At 42.2% G+C, this 26379-nt stretch overlaps 3 protein-coding genes across 18 annotated transcripts in view; all 3 read right to left on the reverse strand.

Moving 5' to 3' along the window:
- LOC148404386 (protocadherin beta-16-like) overlaps positions 1-16747 on the reverse strand; it is a 36704-nt gene extending 19957 nt beyond the window's left edge. Inside the window, exon 1 of the mRNA XM_088381225.1 lies at positions 14253-16747. Within this exon, the coding sequence (XP_088237351.1) occupies positions 14253-16637 (2385 nt within the window). The 5' untranslated portion in view covers positions 16638-16747. The remainder of the gene's footprint in view (positions 1-14252) is intronic.
- The window catches only part of LOC148404383 (protocadherin gamma-C5-like), a 226049-nt gene that overhangs the window by 162775 nt on the left and 36895 nt on the right, over positions 1-26379 (reverse strand). For 2 of the 16 annotated variants that reach the window (XM_088381158.1, XM_088380999.1), the window contains exon 1: positions 22998-25447. The exons of 12 other annotated variants lie outside the window; for them this stretch is intronic. In XM_088381158.1, the coding sequence (XP_088237284.1) occupies positions 22998-25391 (2394 nt within the window). In that variant the 5' untranslated portion in view covers positions 25392-25447. Of the gene's footprint in view, positions 1-18876; positions 21346-22997; positions 25448-26379 lie in introns of those variants that run through there. 2 more of the 16 variants (XM_088380990.1, XM_088381148.1) reach the window with 2 other exon arrangements.
- On the reverse strand, positions 2266-4216 carry LOC148404387 (protocadherin gamma-A11-like). Its single transcript, XM_088381323.1, has 2 exons — positions 2496-4216; positions 2266-2428 (listed from the first exon to the last, which is right to left on the reverse strand). The coding sequence occupies exons 1-2, from the start codon at positions 4119-4121 to the stop codon at positions 2411-2413; spliced, it is 1644 nt and encodes a 547-aa protein (XP_088237449.1). The 5' UTR covers positions 4122-4216; the 3' UTR covers positions 2266-2410.

A 26379-nucleotide genomic window follows, 5' to 3' on the forward strand; every position in this document is an offset into this window, starting at 1 on the left:
AAACATACAACCAGCAGCTTTATAAATACATCCTATCTTTTGTTTTGGCATCAAAACACCAGACCTACTAATTTATCAGTCATCGTCCACAAAGTTTTTTTTTCTCTCAATAACCGACATTGTTTCCTTAAAAGAGGTCTAATAGTTTGTTTTCCAAGCACTTTTTCCTCGCACTGTGCCCTTGCAGAGAAGCGTTAAGTAAATGTCACTCGCCATTTTTATAGCGTATGTCCCCTTTGTCATCCCTCCTCGACACAAACTCTTTATGTATTAAAAATTTTAATTACTTTATTTAACAAACATCGAACACTTTTCGAGCTAGTTTTAAATGCATCTCAATCAGTCCGCGCACACACAGAGCAGGAGCCAGAGATCAAATGTTCAGCAGAGTAAACCAGCTTACAAATGGCAAAACGCACGCACGCAAAAACACATACGGGCGCACACAAACACACACGCTCGCGCACAAACACACGTTCTCACGCACACACGCACGCACACACGCACGCACACACGCACGCACACACACGCACACACACGCACACACACACACACACACGCACGCACACACACACCTTGAAATGAAACCAGCAAATCACGATTTAGAACGTGCACTTATTGATTTACACCATGCATGTAATAGTTAGCATTGCTAGAACAGCAATATTTTATAAACATCTGCCTCTTTTACTGACATTTGTGTTTTACTGCGGTCTTCATTTTGTCTCAGCAAGAAAGCAAAGTTCTTTTGATACCACCCAAACACATGAGATATGTATCATCGGAAAAGCGATGTCCTGCACTGGGCACACCAGGACTTATAGGGTAACTGAAATGAGTCAAAAATAAATATACCAAAATCAAATGTCCATTAATGCAGACACAAATGATGAGGCATGGTCTCAGGAAGATTATTAAATCACATCCAACTTAACACATGCATAAATCTAAAACGAGGCCATACCTATTATGGATGACAATAGTTGAGTTTAGCTATAAAGGAAAAGAGAGCTAAAGAACAAGTAGGCATTGGTGTTCTGTCCGTGCATGTGTGTCGTGTTCATAGCCGATGCAGGACTAAATGGCATATTCTCGGTAGCAATGATTGTTATCAACTTCTTCGCAACAGTCCCAGAAAATATATTTCCCGAAAATAATGTAGCTAACTACAGAATATTGACAACCTAAAGACTGTAGATAGATGTTCTTAAAAAAGGAGGGGGTCATTCAATCACAGGTCCAGTAACAATGAAAAGCAGGGAGAGCGACTTGCAAATCATGCAAAAGATGGAATTTTCCTACTGACAAGTAGACTAAAACATAAGCCCCAAGTATACACCTTTATAAATTGTTTCAGCCAAGCAAGAAATGTGTGACAATTTCTTTTAATTTCGATTAATTACCCACACCCCAAAAAAATCTATAAAGAGGGTGGCAACTGTAAAAATGACAACACTTCCGAGAGTAATGCTGAACTATTAGTGAAAGAAACTATACCTTAGCAAACAGTCACGATATAAATAACCACATAAATCAATCAATCAATCAATCAATCAATCAATCAATCAATTAACCAATCAATCAAAGACAAAGATGAAGAAATAAAGACCGCTTTTACGCATGTCAAAATAAGATTCAAGTTAACCAAATAAGGCGAATAACCTCGTATGATTAAACACTATGTGACAATTAACTGGATGAACAACAAAGTTGAGTGTTGCTAATACCTCAGGAGAACTTTCAGCATTTCCAAACATCTCATCAAAGTCACTTGGACTTTTCTTCAAAGTCTGGTCAGCCGGCAGCGTGTTGTCATTGTAGGAAGACACAAACTTAAAGTCACTGGTTCTGGAGCCTGTTGTCAAGTAGGCGTCATAGTTGTAGGTGCTGCGTAAAGTTCCCATGCCATCCACATCTGCGTAATTAGGAGGCAGATGCGTGCTGGGGATGGCAACTGCTCCATCGAACAACAGTCTGGGCTTTCTCCGGTGACAAAACCTCACAGCCAGGACCACCATGATGAAGGTCAAGAAGAAGGTGGACACAGACACCAGTGCGATGATCAGATAAGAGGTCAGCTTGGAGTTCTTCTCGTCGTAAGAAATATCCTTCAGCTCCGGCACCTCGGCCAGGTTATCCGAGATGAGCAAATACATGGGGCACGTGGCCGAGAGAGAGGGCTGTCCGTTATCTTTGACGGCCACAATCAGGTTCTGCTTCATGCTGTCAGACTCCAAAATGTCCCGCTGCGTCCTGATCTCTCCACTGTGAAGACCGATGGTGAAAAGTCCCGCATCTGTGGACTTGAGGATGTGATAGGACAGCCAGGCGTTCTGCCCCGAGTCGGCGTCCACCGCGATCACTTTGGACACCACAGAGCCTCCGTGGGCAGCTTTGGGGACCAGCTCGGTCATGAAGGAGTTGCCCTCTGGCGCGGGGTACAAGATTTGAGGATAGTTGTCATTCACATCCCCGATGAACACGCTAACACTCACGTTGCTGCTCAGCGGAGGAGAGCCGTTGTCTCTGGCCATCACGAGGACTTGGAAACTCCTCAGGTGTTCGTAATCGAACGACCTGACGGCGTGGATCGCCCCCGTGTCTCCGTTGACAGATACGTAGGAGGACACCGGGGCGCCGTTCACCTCAGCAGGTAAGAGGGAATAAATGACGGTGCCGTTCTGTCTCCAGTCAGGGTCTTGAGCACTGACAGAGCATAAAGTGGAGCCAGCTTTGTTATTTTCACTCACGTATGCACTGTAGGACTGTTCCTCAAATACGGGTGGGTTGTCGTTGATGTCTCCCACAGACAAGTGGACGCTTTTCAAGGAGGACAGAGGAGGAGAGCCCTCGTCGGTGGCGCTGATTGTAATGTTGTAATCAGACACGAGTTCACGGTCCAGAAGTCCAGTCGTGACCAGAGAATAATAGTTCTTAATTGAAGGAACTAACTTGAAGGGGACATTTTGTTGAATGGAGCAGCGGACCTGACCATTCTGCTCAGAGTCTCTGTCCTGCACATTAATGATGCCCACCTCTGTGCCGGGTGACACATTCTCTGCTATTGGATTGGACAGTGATTTTAGTTGTATTACAGGGGAATTGTCATTTGTGTCAATCACATCAATAATTAAGGAAGAATACGATATTAATCCTAGGCCGTCCATAGCACTTATTTGCATTTCATATGATGTTACTTTCTCATAATCAACAACACTAGCCACTCTCACTTCTCCAGTTTTGGGGTGCAAAGTAAAGACATTCCTATTGTCATCAGATGCATGGTCAAATGCATATGTGATTTCACTATTTATTCCTTCATCTCTATCACTTGCACTTACTATGATCACCAATGTATAAAGAGGTGAGTTTTCAGGCAGACTGGCTTCATACACTGTCTGACTAAACACCGGTGCATTATCATTAGCGTCCAGCACAGTGACGTGTATTTGCACTGTACCTGATCTCTGAGGAGAGCCACCATCATATGCAGTCAGCGAGAGCATTATGACATTTTCATCTTCTCGATCTAATTCTTTGTCTAAGACCAATTCACAATACTTTCGCCCACCAGGTTTCGTGTTTACCTTCAATTTAAAATGATCGTTGTCCTGCAAAGTGTAGCTTTGAACAGCATTTTCTCCGATGTCTGCATCGTGTGCTTCTCTCACAAGAAAACGCTCCCCCTTGTCTGCCGACTCCTGAATTTCTAATTTGAGCACGTCTTCATTAAACTGTGGTGAATTATCATTAATATCTAGAACACGAATGCTAATACGGTGTAACTCTAATGGATTTTCCAGTACGAGTTCCTGTTTTAAAACACATGATCCCTTTTTACCGCAAAGCCCCTCTCTGTCGATTCTTTCCTGCACAATCAAGTCACCCGTGCTGAGGTTGACGCCACAGTGCTGGACGTTGTTATCCTCTGGATCAATGCGTGCTTTGCGAGCAGAAAGCTGGCCCAAATCAAGTCCCATATCCTTGGCTATATTCCCGATTACAGATCCACGTTTCATTTCCTCTGGGATAGAGTAGCTCACGTCTCCATTGATGGTGCGGAGGAAAAGGAAAAGAAAAATAAGGCGGGACCTGAAAACAGCAATTCCTTTGCTCTCCATTGCACAGCAAGTAAACCAAACTAAATTTTGCAAAACATAAATTAAAAATATCAATGTAATCTTCACGGATATCCACAGTTTTTACAGCCCAGTCTCGTCACTCCTCTCGAGCAGAGCAACACAATGAAAATCCGGGTTGTGTCGACATCAGATGGGAGTTTCAATATTTTTTGTTTATGAGTGCATACTGACACCTAGAGTACATTTTATGACATAACATCTACTAAGACAATAAAAAAACGGTAGATTATCGCACTGATCGCGTTGCACGAGCGTCCATTTTTTTAAATCGAAGTGTTATATTGTCCCAGATTTCCATCCATCCATTTTCTATATTTTAAATTAAAAATATGAAAGTAGTATTTAAAACGACTGTTTCTTGGAGAAAAAACAATGGGCTCAAAAAAATGAGATTGCTGTCTAGACAGAAATCAGAATAAGGTCTGCCCGAGTTAGGAGAGAAACGTGCAAAACTCATTTCAGCACCATGGACAGAGTCAACTGCGCCCCAGAAAGAGAGACACGGTGGATTTAAAAGTAGAGCTCATATAAAAACGAGTGCATGACATTTTCTGAGCAATGCGGTGAGCCAACCAGAAACCATATGGAATATTGCATGAAGAAAACTCACGCAAGCGCAAGGAGAATGGGCAAACTCCACATGGAGATATTTCAATGGAAATTTAATGACACGTTTCCTTACAGTGAGACAAATGTGCAAACCAATAGGGCACCTTCCAGCCACTCTCAGAGGATTCAATTCATTTCATTGAGGATTTACAGTATAAGGACATAACCTACTTCATTAAAAAGGCTTCACCTAATATGTTGCTGCATTTCCTCACATCGAGGCACCTGAGTGTCTTTGCTCTCGTGAAACAAATCATTAAAAAGCAAACACACATATGTTTCTGAAGCAGTCTTTATATATAACTGTTTTACAAGTAAGATCAATTAGAGCCTAACAATATTGGCTGAGACTTGAATAAAAAAAATAGATCTGGGTCATTGCTGAATCCATCTGGTATAATCAATTTTCATCAATACAAATACATGCACAATATAAAAGTCCTAGTTTGTAGACAATGCCCTTTTTCATGACTACCCCTGTGCAAAGTATGCTTGGATGAGGTTGGTGTGGAAGAGCAACGGGTATTGATCACGATCGATCAAAGACATCAGGAGTAAACTTCAACATGTACTTTGAGTCACACACTCCCTCGGGGCCAATGTCAGTCACCTCTGACCTAACAAGAAAGACTGCAGCTAAACATGGGGAACGACTCAATGCACTTAATCATACATTATAATTTAAAATACATATCAAGGTCAGATGTCTAAATAATTCAATCTTGAAAAAAATCCATTCAAAAAATAGCCTACCCCAAAGTTAAATTCATACATTATTTAATTTCAGGACCAATACATGTTTTTTTTAACACCTGTCAACATTCTGCATGAGTTACGTAGAACTGAAACGAATTCCAGCTGATTTTGGGCAACAGTCAGAATGGACACTTGCCTAGTCAGAAGTCAGACAGGGCAGAGACAAATATTTAATGGGAATCAGTCACACTGATAGCGTGATAGTCAGGTGTGTTCACCATGCCACTAACAATGACGCAAGGGATTGATAAGATCAATAAACCCAAGAATTTGCTTCTCAAACTGACAATTTAGGTGATTTCCATTTAAAGCAAAGCAGCACACAAAACAGTCATGATTGCTGTACTGTTTTAAATAATCAAAACAGGGTAAGAACAATTGTGCTGTGAAATTTTTGGATTGAACAAGATATAACAAATGGATAGCAAAAAATGTTTTGGTCAAGGAAAATCAGAAAACAATGCTAGTGCCTACCTCTAAAGGATCAAAAGAATCATGAAGATCATCAACAGAGTCAGACGGACTTTTCTTCAGAGTCTGGTCAGCAGGCAGCGTGTTGTCATTGTAGGAAGACACAAACTTAAAGTCACTGGTTCTGGAGCCTGTTGTCAAGTAGGCGTCATAGTTGTACGTGCTGCGTAAAGTTCCTGTGCCGTCCACATCTGCGTAATTAGGAGGCAGATACGCGCTGGGGATGGTAACTGCTCCATCAAACAACAGTCTGGGCTTTCTCCTGTGACAAAACCTCACAGCCAGGACCACCATGATGAAGGTCAAGAAGAAGGTGGACACGGACACCAGCGCGATGATCAGATAAGAGGTCAGCTTGGAGTTCTTCTCGTCGTTGGATATGTCCTTCAGCTCCGGCACCTCGGCCAAGTTATCCGAAATAAGCAAATACATGGAGCAGGTGGCTGAGAGAGGGGGCTGTCCGTTATCTTTGACGGCCACAACCAGGTTCTGCTTCATGCTGTCAGACTCGGAAATGTCCCGCTGGGTCCTGATCTCGCCGCTGTGGAGACCGATGGTGAAAAGTCCCGCATCTGTGGACTTGAGGATGTGATAGGACAGCCAGGCGTTCTGTCCCGAGTCGGCGTCTACCGCGATCACTTTGGACACCACAGAGCCTCCGTGCGCAGCTTTTGGGACCAGCTCGGTCATCAAGGAGTTGCCCTCTGGGGCAGGGTACAGGATCTGAGGAGAGTTGTCGTTCACGTCCCAAATGAACACGCTGACGCTCACGTTGCTGCTCAATGGAGGAGAACCGTTATCCCTGGCCATCATGAGAACTTGGAAACTCCTTAGGTGTTCGTAATCAAAGGACCTGACAGCGTGGATCGCCCCCGTGTCTCCGTTTACGGACACATAGGAGGACACTGGGGCGCCGTTCACCTCAGCAGGTACGAGAGAATAAATGACAGTCCCGTTCTGTCTCCAGTCGGGGTCTTGAGCACTGACAGAGCATAAAGTGGAGCCAGCTTTGTTATTTTCACTCACGTATGCGCTGTAGGACTGTTCCTCAAACACGGGCGGGTTGTCGTTAATATCTCCCACGGACAAGTGGACGCTTTTTGAGGAGGACAGAGGAGGAGATCCCTCGTCAGTGGCGCTGATTGTTATGTTGTAGTCTGACACTAGTTCGCGGTCAAGAGGCCCAGTCGTCACCAGAGAATAATAGTTTTTGATAGAAGGAACTAACTTGAAGGGGACGTTTTGTTGAATAAAGCAGCGAACCCTCCCATTTTGCTCAGAGTCCCTGTCTTGCACATTAATGATGCCCACCTCTGTGCCGGGTGACACATTCTCTGCTACTGAATTAGACAGTGATTTTAGTTGTATTGCAGGGGAATTGTCATTAGTGTCAATCACGTCAATAATTAAGGTAGAATAAGAAATTAATCCTAGGCCGTCTACAGCACTTAAATGCATTTCATGTGATGTTACTTTCTCATAATCAACAACTCCAGACACTCTCACTTCTCCAGTTTTGGGGTGTAAAGTGAAGACATTACTAATGTCATCAGATGCATGGTCAAATGCATATGTGATTTCACTATTTATTCCTTCATCTCTATCACTTGCACTCACTATGATCACCAAAGTATCAAGAGGTGAATTTTCAGGCAGACTGGCTTCGTACACTGTCTGGCTAAACACTGGGGCGTTATCATTAGCGTCCAGCACAGTGACGTGTATTTGCACTGTACCTGATCTCTGAGGAGAGCCGCCATCATATGCAGTCAGCAAGAGCATCATAACATTTTTATCTTCTCTATCTAATTCTTTGTCTAAGACCAATTCACAATTCTTTCGCCCGCCTGGTTTTGTGTTTACATTTAATTTGAAATTGTCATTGTCCTGCAAAGTGTAGCTTTGAACAGCATTTTCTCCGATGTCTGCATCGCGTGCTTCTCTCACAAGAAAACGCTCCCCCTTGTCTGCCGACTCCCGAATTTCTAATTTGAGCACGTCTTCATTAAACTGTGGTGAATTATCATTAATATCTAGAACACGAATACTAATTCGGTGTAACTCTAATGGATTTTCCAGTACGAGTTCCTGCTTTAAAACACATGATCCCTTTTTACCGCAAAGCCCCTCTCTGTCGATCCTTTCCTGCACAATCAAGTCACCCGTGCTGAGGTTGACGCCACAGTGCTGGACGTTGTTATCCTCTGGATCAATGCGTGCTTTGCGAGCAGAAAACTGGCCCAAATCAAGTCCCATATCCTTGGCTATATTCCCGATTACAGATCCACGTTTCATTTCCTCTGGGATAGAGTAGCTCACGTCTCCATTGATGGTGCGGAGGAAAAGGAAAAGAAAAATAAGGCGGGACCTGAAAACAGCAATTCCTTTGCTCTCCATTGCACAGCAAGTAAACCAAACTAAATTTTGCAAAACATAAATTAAAAATATCAATGTAATCTTCACGGATATCCACAGTTTTTACAGCGCAGTCTCGTCACTCGTCTCGAGCTGAGCAACACAATGAAAATCCGGGTTGTGTCGACATCAGATGGGAGTTTCAATATGTTTTTGTTTATGAGCGCATACTGACACCTAGAGTACATTTCTTGACATAACATGTACCAAGACAAAAAAAACAGTAGATTAGCACACTGATCGCGTTGCATGAGCGTCCATTTTTTAAATCGAAGTGTTATATTGTCACAGATTTCCATCCACCCATTTTCTATATTTTAAATTAAAAATATTAAAGTAGTATTTAAAACGACTGTTTCTTGGAGAAAAACCAATGGGCTCAAAAAAAAAAAAAATAGTTTACTGACTACACAGAAATCAGAATAAAGACTTCCTGAGTCAGCAGAGAAACGTACAAAACTCATTTCAGCACCATGGACAGAGTCAAACTGCGCCCCAGAAAGAGTCACGGTGGATTGAAAACTCGAGCTCATATAAAAACGAGTGCATGACATTTTCTGAGCAATGCAGTGAGCTAACCAGAAACCATAAGGAATATTGCATGAAGAAAACTCACGCAAGCCAAGGAGAACAGGCAAATTCCACATGGTGATAGTTCATTGGCGATTATATGACAAGTTTCCTGACAGTGAGGCAAATGTTCAAACCAGTGGAGCACCTTTCAGCGACTCTCAAAGAGGATTCAATTCATTTCATTGAGGTTTTACAGTATAAGGAAATAATCTACTTCATTAAAAAGGCTTCCCTTAACATGTTTTTGCATTTCCTCACATTGAGGCACCTGAGTTCTTTATAGTATATAACCGTTTACTGAGTAAGATCAATTAGAACCTAACAATATTGGCAGACTATTCAATAATAAATTTATTTCTGGGTCATTGCTGAATCTATCTGGTATAATCAATTTTCATCAATACAAATACATACACAATATAAAAGTCCGAGTTTGTAGAGAATGCCCATTCTCATGACTACCACTGTGCGCAAAGCGACATCCATCAAAGTACGCTTCGATTAGGTTGGTGTGGAAGAGCAAGCAGGTACTGATCACGAGCCATCAAAGACCTCAGGAGCAAACTTCAACATGCACTTTGAGTCACACACACTCCCTCAGGGCCAATGTCAGTCACCTCTGACCTAACAAAAACAACTGCAGCTAAACATGGGGAAAGACTCGGTGCACTTTATCATCCATTTTCATTTAAAATAAATATCAAGGTCAGATGTCTAAAAAATTCAATCTTGGGAAAAAAATCCATTCAAAAATAACCTAACCCTAAGTTAAACTCATTCATTATTTAACTTCAGGACCAATACTTGTTTTTTAACACCTGTCAATATTATGCATGAGTCACATAGAACTAAAACCAATTCCAGCTGACTTTGGGCAACAGTCAGAATGGACACTTGCCTAGTCAGAATTCAGACAGGGCAGAGACAAATATTTAATGGGAATCTGCCACACTGATAGTGTGATAGTCAGTTGTGTTCACCATGCCACTAACAATGACGCAAGGGATTGATAAGATCAATAAACCCAAGAATTTGCTTCTCAAACTGAATATTTAGTTGATTTCTGTTTAAAGCAGAGCAGCGCACAAAACAGTCAAAATGATTGTACTGTTTTAAATAACCAAAACAGGGTAAGAACAATTGTGCTGTGAAATTTTTGGATTGAACAAGATATAACAAATGGATAGCAAAACATGTTTTGGTCAAGGAAAATCAGAAAACAATGCTAGTGCCTACCTCTAAAGGGTCAAAAGAATCACGAAGATCATCAACAAAGTCAGACGGACTTTTCTTCAGAGTCTGGTCAGCAGGCAGCGTGTTGTCATTGTAGGAAGACACAAACTTAAAGTCACTGGTTCTGGAGCCTGTTGTCAAGTAGGCGTCATAGTTGTAGGTGCTGCGTAAAGTTCCCATGCCGTCCACATCTGCGTAATTAGGAGGCAGATACGCGCTGGGAATGGCAACTGCTCCATCAAATAACAGTCTGGGCTTTCTCCTGCGACAAAACCTCACAGCCAGGACCACCATGATGAATGTCAGGAAGAAGGTGGACACGGACACCAGCGCGATGATCAGATAAGAGGTCAGCTTCGAGTTCTTCTCGTCGTAGGATATGTCCTTCAACTCCGGCACTTCGGCCAAGTTATCGGAAATAAGCAAATACATGGAGCAGGTGGCCGAGAGAGAGGGCTGTCCGTTATCTTTGACGGCCACAATCAGGTTCTGCTTCATGCGGTCTGACTCAGAAATGTCCCGCTGGGTCCTGATCTCGCCACTGTGGAGACCAATGGTGAAAAGTCCCGCATCTGTGGACTTGAGGATGTGATAGGACAGCCAGGCATTCTGTCCCGAGTCGGCGTCTACCGCGATCACTTTGGACACCACAGAGCCTCCGTGTGCAGCTTTGGGGACCAGCTCGGTCATGAAGGAGATGCCCTCCGGGGCGGGGTACAGGATCTGCGGAGAGTTGTCATTCACGTCCCAGATGAACACGCTGACGCTCACGTTGCTGCTCAGCGGAGGAGAGCCGTTGTCTCTGGCCATCACGAGGACTTGGAAACTCCTCAGGTGTTCATAATCAAAGGACCTGAGGGCGTGGATTGCCCCCGTGTCTCCGTTGACAGACACGTAAGAGGACACCGGGGCACCGTTCACCTCAGCAGGTAAGAGGGAATAAATGACGGTGCCATTCTGTCTCCAGTCAGGGTCTTGAGCACTGACAGAGCATAAAGTGGAGCCAGCTTTGTTATTTTCACTCACATATGCGCTGTAAGACTGTTCCTCAAACACGGGCGGGTTGTCGTTGATGTCTCCCACAGACAAGTGGATGCTTTTTGAGGAGGACAGAGGAGGGGAGCCCTCATCAGTAGCGCTGATTGTAATGTTGTAGTCTGACACTAGTTCACGGTCCAGACGTCCAGTCGTCACCAGAGAATAATAGTTTTTGATAGAAGGAACTAACTTGAAGGGGACATTTTGTTGAATAGAGCAGTGCACCATTCCATTCTCCTCAGAGTCTCTGTCCTGCACATTAATGATGCCCACCTCTGTACCAGGTGAGACATTCTCCGGTATTGGATTTGACAGAGATTTTAGCTGTATAAATGGGGCGTTGTCATTTACGTCACTTATATGAATAATTACTCTTGCCTCTGAAAACAGACCATAACCATCTTTTGCCTCAATAAACACTTCACATTTTGATCCCTCTTCAAAATCAATGTTTCCCATTACTTGCAATTCACCGGTTTTGTGATCGAGTGAAAATTGATTTTGAGATTTATCAGAAAGTCGGCTGAACTCGTATGTAACTTCTCCATTTATTCCTTCATCTGCATCTGATGCACTCACGGTGATGACTGGGGTTTTGGGGTGTGCGTCTTCCCTCACTGAGGTTGTATAAACAGCCTGACTAAAAACTGGGGCGTTGTCGTTTGCATCAAGTACAATCACATGAATGACTACTGTACCAGATCGCTGAGGAGAGCCACCATCCATTGCTGTAAGCAGTAATTTCATTTCCTGCTCAGCTTCTCTGTCCAATTCCTTGTCTAAAACGAGCTCACCATATTTACTACCATCAGTTGTCGTCTGTATACGAAACACAAAATTGGGATTTTGTTGCAAAAGATAACTTTGAACAGAATTTTGACCTATATCAGGATCTTGCGCTGCATTAATGCGATATTTAGCTCCTTTGTCAGCTGACTCACGTATTTCCAGCTTTATAATATCTTTGGGGAAAACAGGCGCATTATCATTCACATCTTGAATTTGTAAAGACAACCGGTGTAATTCCAAAGGATTTTCCAGCAGCAGGTCAAATTTGAGAACACAGGAAGGCTTCTCCCCGCAGTGCCCCTCTCGGTCAATTCTGTCAGCAACCGTCAAATCCCCCGTGCGGGGGTTTATTCCGCAATACTGTTTGTTGTTATTTTCCACTTCCACACGAGCTTTGCGAGCAGACAATTTCCCCACCTCCAATCCGAGATCTTTGGCAATATTTCCAATAACAGATCCACGTTTCAGCTCCTCTTGAACAGAATAGCTGAGGTCTCCATGCGCATATCCGACCAGAACAAAGAAAAGGGAAAAACTCCAATATCGGACAATGTGACGTGTGTGCGCCATTCTTTGAAAGTAATGCACACACCACATCACGGTAGTTTTCTCTATTAAAAAAAAGAAAATCCCCGACATGAGCCGTCTTGTGTTTGTCCTCCGAGGTATGTCGACAGAGTGCGTCGATGTGTCTATTTCAACAACCGGTGATGAGCAAATTTCTAAGGCTCGGAATCCTGAGTCTATACTGACCCCTTGTGTACAACTTTGAATAAACGCCTTGAAATTGGGCAAGAAAAATCCCCACTCCTTAGAAAAAGTCTTCTTTTTCTAATAAATTTCAGGGAAGCAGATCATCTGCTATTTTCCCCTATATAGACGCAATAATTCTAAAGAAATCTTTCAATATGAGACAGGCAGAATGTTCACCAAAATTAAGTTTGCACAACTTTCTCTTGTGTATATACACATCCCTCACTGTGCTGTGTAATTATCTGATAGAAATGTATAAAATAGTGAGTTCAACTGTGCCATATTAGCCCAGAGTGTCACTGGGACAACCACACATTGGACTAAACAACATGGCTCATAAGGTGCACATAATAAACAGCTGGTCATGTGTTCAAAATTGTGGTTTGATGATGTCACCACATCTGCACATCTGTTTTAAGCAAAACAAAAAACAAAAAAAACCCGTGCAAATCAAATACAAATATGACAACACAAAATGTCTCAGTGAGGAGTCAAGTGTACCTGAGCTGCCAGATATAAGTGGTTATCACAGAAATACAAATCTGAAACTTTTATACTCCGAGGCAAGCAATCTGAATGTATCTTAAAGTAGCAACTACTATAGCGCCAACACAGATTAAAACTCATATAAACAATCCATAAGGAACGGAAGTGGGCTACCTGATGGGCCACACAAAAGGGAAAAACTTTTTTTCCCTTAAATGTCATTTAGAATAAAGTTTAGGCTTTTCTCATGCAAGAATACCTTGTCAGCCAACTCAACAGGCAGGTAAGGGCAGAGCAGCAATATGAACCACACTATGTAACAACATCTTAGCCAAATGATAGTCCTTCTATCCATACCAAAGTGCAATACACCAAGTACAACTTCCCCAGATGCAGCAACATGAAGATAGGTGAGTTTTGTTTGGAGAAGATCCCAACCTACAACTACTTTTTTTTCAATTCAGCTCCAGGTTACCAGTTTACAAGTCTTAAAAAGAACATTTGAAAATTGTGTTTTCTAACATGCTGCCACAATAAGAGCGTTAACACATTTTATTCTGTGTTTGAGTCATTATTGTTGCTCAAATACATGGCTTTTTAGGATTCCAGTTTCTTCTGCTACTAATTGGCCACTTTCATTGTCAAATATAGTTTCATACAGAATAAGCATATTCAAGATTAAAGAGAAGAAGAAACTACTCGAATGAAATTGCATGAATGGAACGTATCCGACAATTTTTTTTAAAAACTATGAATGGTTTGGTTCTGCAAATGCATCACAACGGCATCAGCGGTGAAAGATCCAAGACCTAGGTCGATATTGATTAGCTTATTAGAGTGCGAAAAAGCAACCCATCAAATGGTTGACTTACAAATCAGAAGAAAGGTGCAACTATTTACAAAAGGTAAATGACGAACTGATGTAAAACATGCATCATAATAATAAAGAAATATCTTTCTTTTTGTATTATAGGGAAACAATCTAACCTCAAGTGGGTCGAATGAATCATGAAGCTCATCAACGAAATCGGAAGGGCTTTTCCTCAGTGTCTGGTCAGCAGGCAGCGTGTTGTCATTGTAAGAGGACACAAACTTAAAGTCACTGGTTCTCGAGCCCGTTGTCAAGTAGGCGTCATAGTTGTAGGTGCTGCGTAAAGTTCCCGTGCTGTCCACATCTGCGTAATTAGGAGGCAGATACGCACTGGGAATGGCAACTGCTCCATCAAACAACAGTCTGGGCTTTCTCCTGCGACAAAACCTCACAGCCAGGACCACCATGATGAAGGTCAGGAAGAAGGTGGACACGGACACCAGCGCGATGATCAGATAAGAGGTCAGCTTAGAGTTCTTCTCGTCGTAAGAAATGTCCTTCAGCTCCGGCACCTCAGCTAAGTTGTCAGAGATAAGCAAATACATGGAGCAGGTGGCCGAGAGAGGGGGCTGTCCATTATCTTTGACGGCCACAATCAGGTTCTGCTTCATGCTGTCAGACTCGGAAATGTCCCGTTGGGTCCTGATCTCTCCGCTGTGGAGGCCGATAGTAAAAAGTCCCGCATCTGTGGACTTGAGGATGTGATAGGACAGCCAGGCATTCTGTCCTGAGTCAGCATCCACTGCGATCACTTTGGACACCACAGATCCTCCGTGTGCAGCTTTGGGGACCAGCTCGGTCATGAAGGAGTTGCCCTCCGGGGCGGGGTACAGGATCTGAGGAGAGTTGTCATTCACGTCCCAGATGAAGACGCTGACGCTCACGTTGCTGCTCAGCGGAGGAGAGCCGTTATCCCTGGCCATCACGAGGACTTGGAAACTCCTCAGGTGTTCGTAATCAAAGGACCTGACGGTGTGAATCGCCCCCGTGTCTCCGTTGACAGACACGTAGGAGGACACCAGGGCGCCGTTCACCTCAGCAGGTAAGAGGGAATAAATGACGGTACCGTTCTGTCTCCAGTCGGGGTCTTGAGCACTGACAGAGCATAAAGTGGAACCAGCTTGGTTATTTTCACTCACATATGCGCTGTAGGACTGTTCTTCAAATACGGGTGGGTTGTCGTTGATGTCTCCCACAGACAAGTGGACGCTTTTCATGGAGGACAGAGGAGGAGAGCCCTCATCGGTGGCACTGATTGTAATGTTGTAGTCTGACATGAGTTCACGGTCCAGAAGCCCAGTAGTGACCAGAGAATAATAGTTTTTGATAGAAGGAACTAACTTGAAGGGGACGTTTTGTTGAATGGAACAGCGCACCTGTCCATTCTTTTCAGAGTCTCTGTCCTGCACATTAATGATGCCCACCTCTGTGCCAGGTGACACATTCTCTGATATGGGATTAGACAGTGATTTTAGGTAAATAACTGGGGCATTGTCATTAATGTCAATAATTTCAATAATTAAGGTTGCATATGAGGCCAACCCCAGACCATCTTTGGCACTTATCTGTATTTCATATGATGATTCCTTTTCATAATCTATAGAACCTGCTACTTTGACCTCTCCAGTTTTTGGACTGAGAGAAAAAACTTGATTGTCATCGACATGGTCAAATCCATAAAAAACATCCCCATTTATTCCATCATCAGGGTCAGTAGCACTCAGTGTTATCACCAACGTATCAAGAGGAGAGTTTTCAGGCAGACTAGCTTTATAGATTGTTTGACTAAACACAGGTGCATTATCATTAGCATCCAGCACAGTGACATGTATTTGCACTGTACCTGATCTCTGAGGAGAGCCGCCATCATATGCGGTCAACTTAAGTATGATTTCGTTTTTGTTCTCTCGGTCTAACTCTTTTTGTAGTATCAATTCGCCATATTTTCGTCCAGTTGCTTTTGTTTTGACATTTAATGAAAAATGTTCATTTTTCTGAAGTGAGTAGTCTTGCACAGCATTTTCACCAATATCTGCATCATGAGCCTCATCCAAGAGAAAATGTGCTCCCTTTACAGCAGATTCGTGGATTTCCAATTTCAACAAATCTTCTTTAAACTGCGGTGAATTATCATTGATATCTTGAACACGAATATTAATACGATGCAGTTCAAGCGGGTTTTCCAGCACAATGTCCTGTTTTAGAACACACGACGGCTTTTTTGCACACAACCCTTCTCTGTCGATCTTTTCCTGGACAAGCAAGTCTCCGGTATTTAGATTAATTCCGCAGCATTTTACGTTGCTATTCTCCGTGTCGATGCGGGCCTTGCGAGCAGCAAGCCTACTTGGTTCAAGCCCCAGATCCTTCGCAATGTTCCCGATTACAGATCCACGTTTCATCTCCTCAGGAACAGAATAGCTCACATCCCCGCCGACGTAATGAAGGACGAGAAACACAAAAGCAAGTCCAAAACGCAGCGCCATTCTGCCGTGTCCCATTGCGTTGCAGAGACTGTTCGTTCAATAGTAAAATCCACTTGCCCAAAATGTGTTTAAAATTAAATGGGTTATTTTTCTATACAAAATAATCACAACAGTCATACATGTATGTGCATGGATAACAGCACAAAGCAGACTGAGGAGGCCAATTCATTCACAAAGAAAGGGAGTGAACATGTTTACCCGTCTGTTGGTACATACTGACACCACGAGTACACTTATGGTAACAACGCCTCAAAAATATTATTAAAATAACATTTAAAAAAAAAAAAAACGAAAAAGAAACTAATAGATAATAAATACATTTGCTCTGCTAAGAAAACAATTGTGTACCTAAATCTTTAAAAAAAAGTTTTTTGCTGACATTTACTTTTAACTTGTGATAAAAAAAATATATATAAATAGAAATTAAAATCAACATCAACATGTTTGGATCATATTATTATTATTATTATTATTAAAAATATCATTATTATTATCATTATTATTATCATTATTATTATTATTATTATTGTTGTTGTTGCAGAAAAGACGTAATTAAATAGGTTAAATGCCAGCCGCGCCCCGCTGACGCTAAAAACATTTGTTCCTACTGCTCCGAATTTAAAGGAACATTAAAAAAAAGTGGAAATTTTAGTCCAGTAAACTGCCAAATTCGGGCACGAGAATAACATTTCACGGTATGATGCATATAGCTCTACAAGTAATGTTTCTAGCGGACTCATTATTTAATTTAACGTCATCCAGAAATTCAAAGTGTCTGTATCCACCTGTGTAATAAGAGAAACAGATAATGAACTATGATAATAATAATCAACTATGGAAGACTCGCATACTAAATTGTAAAAGGATCGTCATGAGGCAGTACGAAAAATTAATTTGTCTATTCTATAGGACAACAGCTAAGCCGATTAATTGCGCACCTTTTTTTAAACTATTACTATCATTAACTTATATTATTACTATGATTCCCAGGAGAGTCAGGAAATACGTCGCAGTCGCACGCAGTGCTTATATATGAGTCATTTTGTACACGTATGTCATCGTATAAGTCAAACCTGATTCCAGTTTAAAAAAAAAAAAAAAAACGACACAACGCAGGGAAAAGGTGCCTGTGCCAGGGTTACACTTACACGCAAACCCTTGTGGTGGAACAGTAAAACTACAGACAATAAGAACAAGCCGAAATGAGACTAACTGTTGGAGCCATAGATTATTTGCACCCACTTTTCAATAAAAGCACCATCATACAACATATTCAGTGATGTGAATGTAATGCAAAAATAATCTATACAGCCTTGAAAATGCTGGGTTAAAAATTGTACTGACCCAGGTTGTTTAAAAAAACAATGAGTTGTTTTGTACAAAAAAATTGTGGTTTTGAACGGTCCAATTGGGTTGATTCTGACCCAACATTTTTAAGGTATGATTTTTATGGACTGGAGCAATTATTGTACGGTTAATTTATCCACCCATTTTCAACACTGCTTATCCTGTTCAGGGTCGTGAGTGGTGCTGGAGCCTGACATTGGGTGAAAGGGAGACTACACCCCAAATTGGTCGCAAGCCAGTCGCAGACGAGAAACCAGACACACCCACATGCACACCGTCAGGAATCGGGACTCGACCCCACGCTGCTTGCACACAAGTAAGGCCTGTGTACCCCGACACCATCAGCAACTACAATTCATCCGTTCTACTGAAAATATATGAAGCTGTGCTCCAACAAGAAGCTCACAGGACAGAATGCGCGGATGTATGCGTTTCAATGTAAATAACACTAGACGTGTGCGAGTGTGGCAGCATGTGTGAATCTTACAGGTGTGCGTAAGACAGAGAGGTGTTTTTTGTGTGTTCTTGTACTTCTGCAAGCTATAAATTTCAATTTAGAACGTATATGCATCCTTTGATAAATGAGGCCCATGGTCTCCAACCCATTGTGGCGTGCTACTCCAATTGATTGTTGTTATTGTTATTTTGTTGAGTAGAAAAGACATGGTGGCTGCACTTTGCGTTTTGGGTAGAAATGGTCATATCGTCAGTAAAGAGCTTTTTGTCATCCGTCACCTTTTAAAATTCTAAATTGGAATAAAAAGACTGAAAATAATTTTGGTTTGGTTGAATTAAATTTTAAAGATAAATTTAAGTGTCAGAGGAATTATGAAGTAATAATGTAGGCTACTTACTACAAATATTAAAAAAATGACAATCAAACCACTTTAAAGGAAAACTGATCTACCTCAAATGGATCCAACGAATCATGAATCTCCTCAACGAAGTCACTTGGACTTTTCTTCAGAGTCTGGTCAGCAGGCAGCGTGTTGTCGTTGTAGGAAGACACAAACTTAAAGTCACTGGTTCTGGAGCCCGTTGTCAAGTAGGCGTCATAGTTGTAGGTGCTGCGTAAAGTTCCCGTGCCATCCACATCTGCGTAATTAGGAGGCAGATACGTGCTGGGGATGGCAACTGCTCCATCAAACAAAAGTCTGGGCTTTCTCCTGCGACAAAACCTTACAGCCAGGACCACCATGATGAAGGTCAGGAAGAAGGTGGACACGGATACCAGCGCGATGATCAGATAAGAGGTCAGCTTGGAGTTCTTCTCGTCGTAAGAAATGTCTTTCAGCTCAGGCACCTCGGCCAGGTTATCCGAAATAAGCAAATACATGGAGCAGGTGGCCGAGAGAGGGGGCTGTCCGTTATCTTTGACGGCCACAATCAGGTTCTGCTTCATGCTGTCAGACTCCAAAATGTCCCGCTGGGTCCTGATCTCGCCGCTATGGAGACCGATGGTGAAAAGTCCCGCATCTGTGGACTTGAGGATGTGATAGGACAGCCAGGCGTTCTGGCCCGAGTCGGCGTCCACCGCGATCACTTTGGACACCACAGAGCCTCCGTGTGCAGCTTTGGGGACTAGCTCGGTCATGAAGGAGTTGCCCTCCGGGGCTGGGTACAGGATCTGAGGAGAGTTGTCATTTACGTCCCAGATGAATACGCTGACACTCACGTTGCTGCTCAGCGGAGGAGAACCGTTGTCTCTGGCCATGACCTGAACTTGAAAACTCCTCAGGTGTTCGTAATCAAAGGACCTGATGGCGTGGATCGCCCCCGTGTCGCCATTGACAGACACGTAGGAGGACACCGGGGCGCCGTTCACCTCAGCAGGTAAGAGAGAATAAATGACAGTGCCATTCTGTCTCCAGTCGGGGTCTTGAGCACTGACAGAGCATAAAGTGGAGCCAGCTTTGTTATTTTCACTCTGGTATGCACTGTAGGACTGTTCCTCAAACACGGGCGGGTTGTCGTTGATGTCTCCCACAGACAAGTGGACGCTTTTCGAGGAGGAAAGAGAAGGAGAGCCCTCGTCAGTGGCGCTGATTGTAATGTTGTAGTCTGACACAAGTTCACGGTCGAGTGGTCCAGTCGTCACCAGAGAATAATAGTTTTTGATTGAAGGAACTAACTTGAACGGGACGTTTTGTTGAATGGAGCAGCGCACCAGTCCATTCTCCTCAGAGTCTCTGTCCTGTACATTAATGATGCCCACCTCTGTACCAGGTGACACATTCTCTGCTACAAGATTAGATATTGATTTTAAATTAATTACAGGGGCATTGTCATTTACATCAATTATAGCAAAAATTACTTTTGCCTCAGAAGAAAGGCCATAGCCATCTTTGGCTTCAATCAACACTTCATGGTTTGATGCTTCTTCATAATCTATCTCACCTACCACAACAATTTCTCCAGTTTTATGATTAAGGGAGAACATGTTTTTAGCTTTATCAGACAGTCGGCTGAACTCATATGCAACTTCTCCATTTATTCCTTCATCTGCATCCGCTGCACTCACGGTGATGACTGGGGTTTTTAGAGCTGCATCTTCTTTCACAGATGTTCTATAAACATTCTGCGTAAAAACTGGGGCGTTGTCATTAGCATCAAGTACAATGACATGTATGACTACTGTCCCAGATCTCTGAGGAGAACCACCATCCATTGCTGTAAGCAGCAATTTCATTTCCTGCTCAGCTTCTCTGTCCAATTCCTTGTCTAAAACAAGCTCACCATATTTACTACCATCGGTTGTTGTTTTAATATGGAAGACGAAATTGGAGTTTTCTTGCAAACTGTAGCTTTGAACAGAATTTGTTCCGATATCCAAATCATGCGCTGCATTAATGCGATATTTGGCCCCTTTGACAGCGGACTCACTAATTTCCAACTTCACAAAATCTTTTGAAAAAATTGGGGAATTATCATTCACATCCTGAACCTGGAGAGACAGCCGGTGCAATTCTAAAGGATTCTCCAGCAGCAGGTCAAATTTGAGAACACACGAAGGCTTCTCCCCGCAGTGCTCCTCGCGGTCAATTCTGTCAGTAACCATCAAATCCCCCGTGCGGGGGTTTATTCCGCAATACTGCTTGTTGTTATTTTCCATATCCACACGAGCTTTGCGAGCAGACAATTTCCCCACCTCCAATCCGAGATCTTTGGCGATATTTCCAATAACAGATCCGCGTTTCAGCTCCTCTTGAACAGAGTAGCTGAGATCTCCATGCACATATCCGAGCAGAACAAAGAAAAGTGAAAAGCTCCAGTATTGGACAATGTGCCATAAACGCGCCATCCTCAGATAGAAACACAAAATACTGCAAAAAAATCAGAATCTCATTCGATCAGGCTCTTTTCCACCCTTTGTCTTCTGCCTTTTACGCCCTTAACGAAGAACACTGGATTCGTGCTGTGGCGTGTAACACACTCCCAACATTAGATAAATCCTCTGCTGGTCTATGGTGACACCAAGTGTTCAATTAAAATACTGCGATTGTAGACTTCAGGGGTCTGTTTTGATATTCTCTTTTTACATCGGTGCGTTAATTTAAGTAGGCCAACTCTGCGCGTACAAAATTCATTTTAAGAATATCTTGAAGTATTTACCTTTGCTGTCACTGTCAAAAATTAAATAGGAATTCCAAGCCAGGTATTTAGGAATGAAGGACCGAAACACAAAAGTAGTCTCATCAAATCCCTTGAAAGAGAACACTTTATTTAAATAACTAAATAAATAATAAAATTAATAATAATACAGCGTTCCTCAAGTGAGCGCATTATTTTAATAATTATTTAATAAGACTAAAAATTCCCTGAATTCCCATTAGTTTGTTCTAAAAGTTTGTATAGATGACAGTGTGGACAAACATTTTTTTAACAATAATTAAATATATATATATATATATATATATATATATATATATATATATATATATATATATATATATATATATATATATATATATATATATATATATATAGTGACTCGACAAAAACTTTTTTTTTTCTGCAAGGGGTAATCATTTCTTTTTGTGGAACTCTTTGTTGGCTATATTAACATTGAAATTGCCTGAGAAAAAAACAGCCAAGCTGCTGTTGCAAGGTACCATTTTACTCAATCCCTGGCCAACTGAAACTAAACGCTTTGCACTTCAATCTAAAAAAAGGCGTGTCAAAAGATCTGGTTTCTCCTCAAAATGACATTGGAATTAATGTTTGTAGGTTGTCTATTTAAAACAAAAATGTTACGGTTTTATATAACCAACTAGATAAACATGTTTAAAGATCACAAAAAATGAAAGCAAGATCAAATGAGTAGACAGTAAAAATACATCTAAAGAACCATAGCAATTTTCAGCACCAAGGACAGAGTTGTGACTACTGCAAGCTATTTTATGTACTCCTCCAGAAAATGACAAGATTAGTTGTCCAGGTTTCTCTATCAGGGACAATAGAAGAAACAACTTGAGCAAATATCTGGGAAAATAACTAAATCTGCATTGTTAGCTTCTCTCTACAAATGCAATTGAGGCAAAATGATGCCAGTTGTTAACCAATCAAGCTGAAATTGTCCAACCACTCATTCATCAATCCATTTGTATACCACACTTTCTACTTGGGTTCATGAGAAGACTGCAACCCATATCAGCAAAACCAAGTAAATTAAAATAATTTAACAAACATCAACTGTATATTGATCTCCTCACCAAAACCATCTAAAACCAACTGCCAAGACCTAACAACAGGTTGAAGGCAATAAAGAAGCATTGATGAAAAACAAATCCCCGATAATTTGTATTTCATTAAGACACAAGCATAAGCAAGAAAATTACCAAGTGTTGACAGAAACAAAGGAGAGAGGTCAACAACAGCTTCATCCGTTAATAAAGTTGAGTAGATTGGAAATGTGAAGATGAGGCAAAAGATAACTTATCAAGTTCGTGAAAGCCTATAGAAAATGTTGACATATTCTGCATCTAACAAACAAAATAACTGCTTTCAAATCTAGCATAGCGGTCCTACCTCCAAGGGGTCAAACGAATCGTGAAGCTCATCAACAAAGTCACTTGGACTTTTCTTCAGAGTCTGGTCAGCAGGTAGCGTGATGTCATTGTAGGAAGACACAAACTTAAAGTCACTGGTTCTGGAGCCTGTTGTCAAGTAGGCGTCATAGTTGTAGGTGCTGCGTAAAGTTCCCGTGCCGTCCACATCTGCGTAATTAGGAGGCAGATACGCACTGGGGATGGCAACTGCTCCATCAAATAACATTCTGGGCTTTCTCCTGCGACAAAACCTCACAGCCAGGACCACCATGATGAAGGTCAGGAAAAAGGTGGACACGGACACCAGCGCAATGATCAGATAAGAGGTCAGCTTGGAGTTATTCTCATCGTAGGAAATGTCCTTCAGCTCCGGCACCTCGGCCAGGTTATCCGAGATGAGCAAATACATGGGGCACGTGGCCGAGAGAGAGGGCTGTCCGTTATCTCTGACGGCCACAATCAGGTTCTGCTTCATGCTGTCGGACTCGGAAATGTCCCGCTGGGTCCTGATCTCTCCGCTGTGGAGACCGATCGTGAAAAGTCCCACATCTGTGGACTTGAGAATGTGATAAGACAGCCAGGCGTTCTGGCCGGAGTCAGCGTCCACCGCAATCACTTTGGACACCACAGAGCCTCCGTGTGCAGCTTTGGGAATCAGCTCGGTCATGAAGGAGTTGCCCTCCGGGGCAGGGTACAGAATCTGAGGAGAGTTGTCATTCATGTCCCAGATGAACACGCTGACGCTCACGTTGCTGCTCAGTGGAGGAGAACCATTGTCTCTGGCCATGACGTGGACTTGGAAACTCCTCAGGTGTTCGTAATCAAAGGACCTGACGGCGTGGATCGCCCCTGTGTCTCCGTTGACAGACACGTAGGAGGACACCGGGGCGCCGTTCACCTCAGCAGGTAAGAGAGAATAAAGGACAGTGCCGTTCTGTCTCCAGTCGGGGTCTTGAGCACTGACAGAGCATAAAGTGGAGCCAGCTTTGTTATTTTCACTCACGTATGCGCTGTAGGACTGTTCCTCAAACACGGGTGGGTTGTCGTTGATGTCTCCCACAGACAAGTGGACGCTTTTTGAGGAGGACAAAGGAGGTGAGCCCTCGTCAGTGGCACTGATTGTTATGTTGTAGTCTGACACTAGCTCGCGGTCAAGAGGCCCAGTCGTCACCAGAGAATAATAGTTTTTGATAGAAGGAACTAACTTGAAGGGGACGTTTTGTTGAATGGAGCAGCGAACTTGCCCATTCTCCTCAGAGTCTCTGTCCTGCACATTAATGATGCCCACCTCTGTACCAGGTGACACATTCTCTGATACTGGGTTGGATAATGACTTTAAATTGATCACAGGGGCATTGTCATTTACATCAATAACATGAATAATTAGTTTTGCCTTATTGGAAAGTCCATAACCATCTTTGGCTTCAACAAAAACTTCATGTTTAGCACCATCTTCATAATCTATTTCACCAACCACAACAATTTCCCCAGTTTTCTGATTAAGGGAGAACATGTTTTTAGCTTTATTGGAAAGTCGGCTGAACTCATATGCAACTTCTCCATTTAGTCCTTCATCCGCATCCAATGCACTCACGGTGATGACTGGGGTTTTGGGGGCTGCGTCTTCCCTCACTGAGGTTGTATAAACAGCCTGACTAAAAACTGGGGCGTTGTCGTTTGCATCAAGTACAATCACATGAATGACTACAGTGCCAGATCTTTGAGGAGAGCCACCATCCATTGCTGTAAGCAGCAATTTAATTTCCTGCTCAGCTTCTCTGTCCAATTCCTTGTCTAAAACGAGCTCACCATCTTTACTACCATCAGTTGTCGTCTGTATGCGAAACACAAAATTGGCATTTTGTTGCAAATTGTAGTTTTGAACAGAATTCGTTCCTGTATCAGGATCTTGCGCTGCATTAATGCGATATTTGGCTCCTTTGACAGCGGACTCACTTATTTCCAGCTTTATAATATCTTTGGGGAAAACGGGTGCATTATCATTCACATCTTGAATTTGTAAAGACAATCGGTGCAATTCCAAAGGATTCTCCAGCAGCAGGTCAAATTTGAGAACACACGAAGGCTTCTCCCCGCAGTGCTCCTCGCGGTCAATTCTGTCAGTAACCATCAAATCCCCCGTACGGGGGTTTATTCCGCAATACTGCTTGTTGTTATTTTCCATTTCCACACGAGCTTTGCGAGCAGACAGTTTCCCCACCTCCAATCCGAGATCTTTGGCAATATTTCCAATAACAGATCCGCGTTTTAGCTCCTCTTGAACAGAATAGCTGAGATCTCCATGCGCATATCCTACCAGAACAAAGAAAAATGCGAAGCTCCAATATCGGAGGATGTGCCATAAATGCGCCATTCTCTTATAAAAACTCAAAATACTGCAAAAGAATCAGAATCTCATTCGATCAGGCTCTTTTTTGCCCTTTGTCTTCTGTTCTTAACGCGATGAACAACACTGGATACGTTTTAATGTGTGACGTGTAATATCCACCTAACGTTATAAATCCTCTGCTGGTCTATGGTGACACCAAGTGTCCAATTAAAATACTGCGATTGTATTGCACATTACCGCATCTTTTATACTTGCGATTTCATTTACTTCAAGTGGACATGATCACTTTTAATAAATGCTTGCAGTGCTTAGCGTTTCTGTCACGACACAATCCGTAGTCAAGAAAGGGATCCAATTTAAGTCAATCATTCAAAACAGTGGACGAAGAATGCAACATAAATCCACTCAAAATAGAATAACTTTAAAAATATAGCATAAAAAGAATGTATGTTTGTCATTCAAATAAGTACATATAAAGAAGGAAACATTATGATTGAACTTGAAGAGTCTCTACAATAAATGGAAAAAACGTTTTAACCATTCAGACTAAAAAAACGAGGGATTGTTTTACAATGAGGGTTTCTTAGTCTGAACCTCTTTGGTTAAATAAAATGTGTTTTGCCTGAGCAAGAAATAGAAAGAAATATCACTCCACTGTTGCCGTGTTATTTTACAACATCCCTTGCCCTGAAATTTAACACTTGGTATTTACATAAAAAAAGTATCTAAATAAAGAGAGAGTCAACAAATTTTTGAACGCTGCAAAATTCAGCACCAAAGTCAGAGGTTAGATGTGTGAATTAGAAGCTTCTTCTATAAATATGTAAATATACAGACAAATAAGCTGTAAACCAGCGGCCCACTTTCCCCGTGAGAGATCATGTCAGAAACAATTTTAAATAAATGTTAGAAATAACTACATCTACAATGTTGTTGGTCTGATTCGGAAGATCTAAGATAATTAAGCTCAATATGCCAACATTTTTCCATCCATTCACCCAAGTATCCATTT

Source organism: Syngnathus floridae, chromosome 1 (assembly GCF_059516105.1).
Source record: "Syngnathus floridae isolate MCC-2025c chromosome 1, RoL_Sflo_1.0, whole genome shotgun sequence".
Classification (NCBI taxonomy): Eukaryota; Metazoa; Chordata; class Actinopteri; order Syngnathiformes; family Syngnathidae; genus Syngnathus; species Syngnathus floridae.